This window comes from Anopheles cruzii, chromosome 2 (assembly GCF_943734635.1).
Source record: "Anopheles cruzii chromosome 2, idAnoCruzAS_RS32_06, whole genome shotgun sequence".
Classification (NCBI taxonomy): Eukaryota; Metazoa; Arthropoda; class Insecta; order Diptera; family Culicidae; genus Anopheles; species Anopheles cruzii.
The window spans coordinates 53,350,742-53,360,405 of record NC_069144.1 but is presented as its reverse complement, the minus strand read 5'-3'; the positions used below and the strand labels follow the sequence as shown (position 1 = coordinate 53,360,405).

Sequence of the window (9,664 nt, the reverse complement as noted above, 5' to 3'; positions counted from 1 at the left end):
CAGATGCTCCCGGAATTGCGATTATGCCGGCAGGTGAGCAAGGGCAACCAATTTGGTGGAAGGCTTTTAAAAGCACGGTTTGTTACTTTCTCTGCTGCACAGAATATTCCGAAGGACAACTGGCGTACATGTATGCACCTGGAGCTAATGCAAGTGAGTTTGAAAGTGGTGGATTACAACAACGTTTTGTACGAAAGTATCTCCTGACCCTGACCTAGACAACATAAATGGAGGGCACCCGCAACCCGCTCCACGAGGAAGTACAGGTGACACGGTGAACCAACAATATCCGCCACCGAGTCCAGCGATTCAAGTACAACCAAACATCGTGACCCGAGAACAGCAACCGACCAACCCACAGTATCCACCATACTACCAACAACCACAGTATCCACCATACTACCAGCAACCCGATTATCAACCACCGCACCAGTATGCACCTACTTCGAATAGGGTCTCGTTTTCGGCGCCAGTCATGGAACGCATTCCAGGTGAGCTTCTTTCGGCGGGACATCTCGCACGAGACGTGCAAATATGTCGACTCGGTTACAGGTTCTTCGTTGTTCGATGCTCTACTCTCACCGGCACGACGGTTTGGCGAACTGATCGGAATTCGTAGTAGACCCATAGGATGACTCCCAACCTTGTGCCTCGGATCGGTACGGATATTTATTTTATTACACTACCTCACACGTGTTGCGAATAAACGAATAGAAAGCGCGCGTTGAAATGCAAAATTTGTAGAAACCCTTCGAAATTCGCCGCAGCGCTGCTCGATCGGGCGAAGTGGGATTCGAGCACGAATCCGAAACGGTTGAACTCGAAAAGTGTTCGAGCACCGCCACCGTGCTCTAGACCAGTTCAACCGGTTCACCGATTGTAAACTTGTACTTTAAGGGTACGTCAAAAACTATCGCACGCACGCCAGGACCGAAATTGAGAAATTTAGTTTGATCGAAATTGAGTTAGTTAAGTCCCGGTCTTTGTCCTAGCGGCGAATTGGTGCTTTTCGGTAGCCTAGCTTAAGCCACACGATCTTACGATTGTGCTTCCGTGCGTGCCTTTCATGCGTGTGCTTGCGTGTTGTAATGTGAAGGAACTTAGCATCAACATGTGTTTGTCGCCGTAAAAACTGATAAGGTTGTAAACGAGAGTTGTAAACGTTGCGGTTTGTTGTTACTTAGAGTCGTTTCGCAGTGACCTGTCACTCCCGTAGGCTAGGTCAGTGTTTCTTGGTGTCCTGTTTTCATGGAATAGTTTGTGTTGTAACCAGCAACAACAATGATGCCGGTCAAACCGTCCTGTACCAACCCGAAGAACCTGTTCTGTTTCGTGTGCGGCGAGTACACGCCGTCGCATCATAAGCGCTCGATCATGACCAAACCGATGCTGGATGCTTATGAGGCATACTTTCAGGAGCGCACCTCCAAGAGAAACTATCCCTACGGACCGCCTTCCGTTTGCAACATCTGCAACAATACCCTGCTCCGGTGGAAGCAAGGACTCGCGAGCAAACCGTTATTCAAATTTTGCGTTCCGATGCTTTGGAGCCAACCGAACGATCACTCCGTGGACTGCTACTTTTGTCTGACGCGCACTTTCATCACGGATGTTAGTCGCGTCGATGGATTTTCCAAGAAAATGGCCGTGAAATACCCAAGAAACCTGAGCACAGCAAAGCGGCCCGTTTACGTGATGGCCCAGACAAGGCCGATGCTTGCTTCCAGTTGCCTTGAAGACTTCAAGGAAATCGCACCGGACACCAAACAAATGGATAAACAAACAACAAGGCCGACCGTCACGCCAAGGGCCACGAGATCTGCCGCGGCTGCCACTGTGGCCACTGTGGCCACTGTTGCTTCTACTGCTGCGACAACATCCGTAGCAGCAAAGAGTGCAAGGCATCTAAATATGGTTAAAACCATGAACACTCGAAGCAGTCTACCGTCGATGAGCATCGGAATGACGAAGGCCACAGCCGCCAAACGATTGGCGACCTCATGGGCGACCGTTGATAACACTACGGAGGAGCCAAAAAAACCACGCATCTTGCGCCACTCACTACCAACTGGTAACATTCAGGAAGCGGGGGGTGCTGGCACAAGGCTTTCACCAGCATCGGAGAAAACGCCGGTTTTGTGTAAGGATTCCGCTAGAGGTACGTATCACAGAATCACGGGTAGTGGACGCTTAAACTGAGTGACTTTATTTATTTTTCTTTAACCTTCAGAAATATCACCGTCCCCGAAGAAAGAACCAATACTGACAATTGAGATCGATGACGATGACGATAATCCTATCGATGATGCGAAAGGTGAAGAAGTTGACGAGCCGCAACAACAGGAGCCGGAAAGCGATACACCACCGAAGCTTTCGACACCACCGGCGTCGCCACCGCCGTCTCCAATGGCATCACCCCACTCGTCGCCGTTGCCGTCGCCGTCGCCGCCACAAGACCAGCAAATCCTTCCTTCGCCGGAGAAACTAAAGATTGTTGTTGACACAAATGAATTCCGCGTGATGCAGCCAACGCCGTCGATCAAAAAAATCGTTACCAGCGCCACGGACACTGCGTTGGCTGCGAATTCGGAAAGGTGCTCAAGTACCGATAGTATCACGACTTCGCCCACGGAACCGCGTAGGATCGTCGTTGCCAACGTTAACGGTATAACGGTGTCTAAAACGGTGTTGCCGAACGAAAAGGTTCCAACGAAATCATTGAAGGTAATTCCGACGACGGCAACATCAGCGATAAAGCCCGCTATGGTGCGAGTTATCAACCGGATCGTCGCCACCAAAAACATCACCACCGACACGTCCGCCACCAGCACCACGGACACCCCCACCCAGAGCTCCACCACACCACCCACCAGCAGCACCAGCCGGCAAACGGAACCACATCGCATAACGCAATCGGAACTGATATTATTGTTGCGCGATCTTGAACTTCCGCGGGAAAAATCGGCCATACTGATCGATCGACTCAAGCGCTGGAACCTGCTGGCCGATCAACTTGTCGGCCGGGGTCGCCCGGTGGCATCGATCACGATCCCGACGGCGGTACGGCAACCGGTCAAGACCGACATCCAAAACGTTCGTTTCCAGCGGGTGCGATTGGAAACGAAATCCAGCCCCACAAAATCACACGACTCCGTTCAGCGCAGCGTGCTAAAAGTGTCCAGTACCCCATGGTCACCAGTCAGCCACCGGCTGCCTCCAGTAGTAAAACGTATGGTGCTACCGAAGATTCTCGTCGCAGGGCAACACCACTCAATCGGCGGAGCAGGAAACCGCCTTGAGAAGCCGCCGGAAGCTGCTCATGTATCTTCGCTCTGATAGCATTGTTCCGAGAGTTCTTGTGTTGTGATCTAAAGCAGCTAAAACACTGTCCAAACACCAATAAGTACGGCGTGCAGTAAAATCAATTGTAACCCATCAATGGGAGAGGTCTTTTCTTTTCAACCTTTGCGACAGATTTTTAAATGAACACCGAATTCACAATACAAGTGAAACAAATGGAACCAATATGTCTGAGCAAACAAACAAATATCTTTTCGTATATTCTACCATGACACAGAACTTTTGAACGCCCGTTTCTGCCGGACGGACACAAAAAGTGCAGTAGCACGCCAAGCAGATTTTAACGTCTGCGTATGTAAATTAATGTTCTACATATTTGTAATTGTGTATATTGCAGAATTTGAATATAAGCTTATGGTTCTAGGTGCAAAGTTATGAATTTCCAAGCACCTTAGGATTTAATCTTGTGTACATGTGAGTTGATTTTTATTACTGTTCGTCATCAATTTGAACATCATTTTACTCGTTATCAGACGTCAGTGAGTCAGGAAAGGATTTAGTTTTATACGATAACATGCTTGTTTCATAATTCGTGTTATTCAAGAAACACTAAAAATCGCTGTCTCTTCGCTAAACATGTCAACAAAAACACAAAACACTAGTAGACGTATTTGAAATAAAAGAGTAGCATTTGATCATCCGCATCAGCTTCTCTTTCATTCTGGGAGGGCACTGGGAAGCAAATGCAGTCTGGTGACTTTGATGAAAGAAGCAATAACATCCGAAGGAAAGCTACTTATTGGCCAAGGTTCCACTGCACAACAGGATCAAGTAGACCCCGAGAATGACGAGAACGTTACTAAGGCTTTAGACTGTTCAATACAAAGTCCATAACAAATAACAATTCCATTTACGCTACTTACCTGAAGTTTTTAGCACTAAAACTTTCTTTCTCGTATTCAATAACATCACATTTTCGTGTGAAATAAACTTTGTTTTACGACCCACAACAAAAAGGAGTTGGAAAGAATGTAAACGCATTTGAAAGATAATCAACTGTTCCCTCATTTTTGTGATTTATTTTATTTTTTTTGTGGTTTATTTCTCATCCACTTCACTTCATCTTATGTGTTATTTTCGTTCCCCGTAAAAATACAATTTAAAGGTTTCAGCGGGCTTACTTTCTCTTGCTTTTCGTTCCATCCTAAAGAATAAGAAAACTATACCACACACAAGAGGGGTAGTGGCCTGTGGCGGCGTTCTACTTCGACACCGTCGTGTTCCTTCACCTTCACCTCTTTTACTTGTCCTCGTTTTTGCAGAAGAAGTGCGATACGGTCAGAGGAGAAACCGTTGCAGAAACTCTTCCTTCGTTACAATTATCGACAAGGGAAGGTCTCCACACACCCCCGAAGTAAAGTTGGGAAAGACGCGTTGTCTTGCATGGGATAGACACCGAGTGTCCCATACAGTCCCATGCAAGACAACGCGTCTTTCCGAACTTTACTTCGGCAATGTGTGGAGGTCTGGAACCCCACGTTAAGTTTCGCTTAAATGAATGACAGTTTTTCCGGTAATTATTTCTACTACGATCCATACGCGATTACACATAATTCTCCGAAATGAGAAATCGGACAGTGGGGAAAAGGAGAAGACTGCAGTGTGTGAAGAAAGAGTGAATGTCACCGCAGAAAACAAGCAAGAAAACGCATTTCAATTAGTTACCGCCCAACCGTTTACTTTTCAGTCGAGTCTTTTGGGACGTGCCATCAGTGTCGCATGCAGATAACCAGCTGCCAGTCTCTTAAGACAGACCACAGCGGGCTTACATGCAACGAACCTGCCCATTATTTGAATTCGGGCTCGTTGTTACTACAGCGTACACGTTGCATGTTGTATTGGTTTAAATTAGTATTGGAATTCAAGATCAGTAAGACACCATCATACAAGTAATTTACGAAGACGGAAAAAGAACGGGTGGATGATAAAAAAAGAATTGCTCAGAAGGATGAAAACAGAAAAGTTTTACTTGAGTGGCTAGAATGATGGAGAAGTAGGCGGTTTATGTTTATGGTGGTCTTACGGTAGAGCCGGTCGCTGGCCGGAGCAACGATGATTCCATCGAGCAGCAGCAGCTAACTCTAATAGCTAATCTGCCCGAACTGTATGAGAACGGAGGTGGCAAAAAAGCTATTAGCAAATCTAACTGTAAAGATCGTCGTCCCCATTGTCGCCTGGATTATTGCTCGTCGGTTGCGACGATCCTTGACCCTGCGCGCTGTTGTTACCCTGGCCGGATGGGAACCTGGAACGACCAGCCCACGTTAAAATACGAATACCACAACATGACGCCAAGAACGTAGGTTCGCTCACTTACCGGAAGTTGGTGCCGAAACCGCGCGATTGTTGCAGCGTTTGGGCAAACATTTCATACTTGCGAATGTCGTTGTCGGAAACCGATCGACGGGCAAACTTCATCGCTTCCTCGAAATGATCACGCGTAATCTCCGGCACCGGATCCTCCTCATCCATCTGTCGGTGGAGTAGTGAAACAAGAAATATGCAATGTAACAGCACCTAATTGAAGCTCCCACAAACAGCATGACACTTACGTCCATTGCCGAGCTCTGGTTTGCCGCACGGTCTCGCTCGCGTCGAATCTCCGCCTCAATCGCCTGACGGATCGCGAGCTTACAGGCACGCTGACAAATTTCCGTCAAATCAGCCCCCGAAAAGCCTTGCGTCACCTTCGCGACGTAGTTCAGATCGACGTCGTCGGCCACGGGGCTTTTGCGCAGATTGGCGCGAAGGATCGCTTCGCGCGACTTCTCATCCGGCAGCGGAATGTAGATCAACTGATCGAGACGGCCGGGGCGCAGAATGGCGGGATCGATAATGTCCGGCCGGTTAGTGGCGCCGATGATGAACACATTCTTCTTCGCACCCATACCATCCATCTCGGTCAGAATCTGGTTGATCACACGATCCGCGGCTCCACCGGCATCGCCCACGTTGCCGCCACGCGATTTCGCGATGCTGTCCAGCTCGTCGAAGAACAGCACGCACGGCGAGGCCGACCGTGCCTTGTCGAAAATATCGCGCACGTTTGCCTCCGATTCGCCGAACCACATCGTCAGCAGCTCCGGACCCTTGACGGAGATAAAGTTCGCCTGGCACTCGTTGGCGATGGCTTTGGCGAGCAGCGTCTTACCGCAACCGGGCGGTCCGTAGAACAGCACGCCGCGCGATGGTTGCATGCCGAACTTGAGAAATTTGTCCGGATGCTCGACGGGGTACTGTACCAGTTCCTGCAGCTCTCGCTTCACGTTCTCCAGCCCACCAATGTCGGTCCACGTCGTGTTCGGCACCTCGACAACGGTTTCACGCAGCGCCGATGGGCTCGATTTGGTCATCGCGTACCGGAAGTTTTCCATCGATACGGCGAGCGAGTTCAGCACCTCGGCATCGATCTGGTCGTCCTCAAGATCGATCAGATCCATCTTTTCTCGGATTTGCTGCAGAGCAGCCTCCGAGCAGAGCGAAGCCAGATCCGCTCCGACGTGACCGTGCGATTCCGCAGCAATCTGCTCGAGGTCGACATCTTCGGCAAGCTTCATGTTTTTCGTGTGAATCCGCAGCACCTCCAGACGGCCCGTCGCGTCCGGAATGCCGATGTCGATTTCACGATCGAAGCGCCCGAAACGACGCAACGCCGGGTCGATCGAGTTCGGTCTATTGGTTGCGGCCATCACGATCACGTGCGCACTCTTCTTCATGCCGTCCATCAGCGTTAGGAGCTGGGACACGATCCGACGTTCGACCTCACCGTGTGTTTTCTCACGCTTCGGAGCAATCGCATCGATCTCGTCGATGAAGATGATCGCGGGCGAGTTTTTCTCCGCCTCTTCGAAAGCCTTCCGCAGGTTCGACTCCGACTCGCCTGCCAGTTTCGACATGATCTCGGGCCCGTTGATCAAAAAGAAGAACGCACCCGTTTCGTTGGCCACGGCCCGGGCAATCAGTGTTTTACCCGTACCGGGCGGACCGTACATGAGAATACCGCGCGGAGGTTTCACGCCAATGGCTTTGAATAGCGACGGATGGCGCAGAGGCAGCTCAACCATCTCCTTAATCTGTGCCAGCTGCTTCCGGCAACCGCCAATATCATCATACCCAACGGCGTTCAGCGTTTCCTCTTCCTCTTCGCGCTTGATCGGATTGCCCTCGCAATGGATAACCGTTTCCGGCGCGACGATACAGTATGGTGCCGGATCGGCCCCGACCACCTTGAACTCTACCGCCCTCATACCACCACGCACGATGAACGTGTCATCCTTGTGGATCGGACGGTACGCCTCGAGGAAGTACGGCTTCAGGTAAACATCGAACATGTTACCGGTCAGTCCCTCGACCGTGTCGTCGATCGGTAGGATATGGACCCTCTTGCCGTACTTTACGTCCGGGCAAGATTGAATCATCACCACGTCGCCGAGCCAGACGCGCAGATTGTTACGCACCACGCGGTTCATGCGAATCTTCTCGTCGGGACAGTTTTCATCCGACAGCACGATGCAAACCGTTTCCTTGCGCCGCTTGCCTTTCAACAGCACGGTATCGCCCCGGAACAACTCCAGTTCATCCATTTTCGCCTAAAAATTTCAACAAACAACAAACGAATTGGTTAACAGTTGGCTTGGCGTCCTTAACCTAAGTAGGCTTCCGGAGGCTGAGCACAAGCCAAGGACTGCTTTAATGTTTCTTATATTGTTTCTGACGATGGACCATCTTATGTTACTTCGAATTCCTCAAATGTTCAAAATTTGTTTTAAATGGCCGATTACGTTTGAAACATGGATCATTGAACGAAACATGCCTTGGAGGTCATTTCTTATCGCTCATGAAATGTTACCACACATGAACTGAACAGTTCAACAAAATAAAGCCCATTTCGGAAAAATGAAAATATTTACGTACCTGTGACAATGAAATAACCGAATTATCATCGTTGGCGGCTTCATCGACGATCAATCGGTTCGGGCGATCCTTGCGCTTCAGAATGGCGGTTGCCAAATCGTCGCTGATTCGGGGAAGAAACAGTAGAGTTTAAAAAAACACATCGTTTATTAGTTTTATCGCAGTTTTGAAACAAAAACACCGTCATCTCAAAGCAGCTGGTTATGGGTTCATGGTTCGTGGAACCCTTGTGTCTGATGGCACCTACATAGGTTAATGGCCTATAGTTTTCGGAATAAGGTGCATGCATGGCGTATGGGACAGAGAGAGAAAGAGAACGCCAGACACTACATGATTTGGACATTTCTCGTATTTCCGTTTTCGCGAAAGTTCCATTTCAACGAGAAACCGAATGTGAAAACCCTGAATCAGCAGGTTAGGAACAAATCACCGTTCAAGAGGATCCGGATTACTACGATGCGACCAAGTAAAGCTACAATTCCGATAGTTTCACAAGACAAACTTTACGTAGAATTGAATCAAAGTAGTCAAACGGACGCACAGCCAGCATTAATTATGGTTACCAGATCTTGATTAAGGTCACGCTTTATGTAATAAAGACCTGTTTATACAAATCACAGCTATTCGAAGCCGAGCGCTTCTCTATCTTCTTTGTACAACTTCGCATACAAAAGACTGACGCAACGGTATTAGGCCTAGTATTAGGCTTTGCTGATAAAATCATTTATCCCGAAGCGATCCTAAATTTCGAAGAAGCGATGGTGAAGAATCGCTATTTCTCTCTATTACCATGCCAAAAGCAATTAGGTCGAGCCTTACTTATCGTGACAAACGAAAATTGAAACCATTTTCCCATTTGTTCCGCATGTACAAACACAGCTCCACATACATGCACACACACACACAATGGCACACATTTGAACGCACAACTTCGGCCCATTGGAAACCGTGATATGTGGTTCATCCACTATATTTCTTGTGTCGTTTTCGTTGTAACATCTCGACTAATTTTGTTCCGCGTACCACTTTAAAGGACCGGCTACTGGGATGGGTATGACTAATCCTGCACAAATATCATACTCACTTCTTGCTGTCGGCCATTTGAAGAGTGCGATCCTCTTTGTACTGTGGCGTTGTGGCGTACGGGCTCACTTTTCACTTCCTGTTTTCTTGTATGAAAACTTTGCAAAGTCGGGGCCTGCTGCGAACGGATTTACTGTATGTCTTCAATCTCAATCGTTAGTCAAGCTGACTGCGATTTCTTTGCGTTTGGCCGAAGAAATTGAGCTCGTTCTATTCTGCTTTCCGCACTACCACTGCACAGCAACGCAACGACGAAAAGCACAACGACTACGGCAAAGACAGCAATGATGACTGGATGAGAAAGCGG

The 9,664-nt window shown here is 48.6% G+C and overlaps 2 protein-coding genes across 2 annotated transcripts; one reads left to right on the top strand and one right to left on the bottom strand.

The window, feature by feature from the left end:
• Nucleotides 1-1,281: 1,281 nt before the first annotated feature.
• LOC128266961 (mucin-5AC-like) lies at nucleotides 1,282-3,457 on the top strand. The gene is made up of 2 exons (XM_053003750.1): nucleotides 1,282-2,158; nucleotides 2,231-3,457. Exons 1-2 carry the CDS (start codon nucleotides 1,282-1,284, stop codon nucleotides 3,334-3,336), a joined length of 1,983 nt encoding a protein of 660 aa, XP_052859710.1. The 3' UTR covers nucleotides 3,337-3,457.
• Nucleotides 3,458-4,363: 906 nt separating this feature from the next.
• Nucleotides 4,364-9,609, bottom strand: LOC128267242 (transitional endoplasmic reticulum ATPase TER94). Its single transcript, XM_053004043.1, has 5 exons — nucleotides 9,359-9,609; nucleotides 8,275-8,377; nucleotides 5,913-7,949; nucleotides 5,678-5,832; nucleotides 4,364-5,605 (listed from the first exon to the last, which is right to left on the bottom strand). Exons 1-5 carry the CDS (start codon nucleotides 9,373-9,375, stop codon nucleotides 5,503-5,505), a joined length of 2,415 nt encoding a protein of 804 aa, XP_052860003.1. The 5' UTR covers nucleotides 9,376-9,609; the 3' UTR covers nucleotides 4,364-5,502.
• Nucleotides 9,610-9,664: the final 55 nt, after the last annotated feature.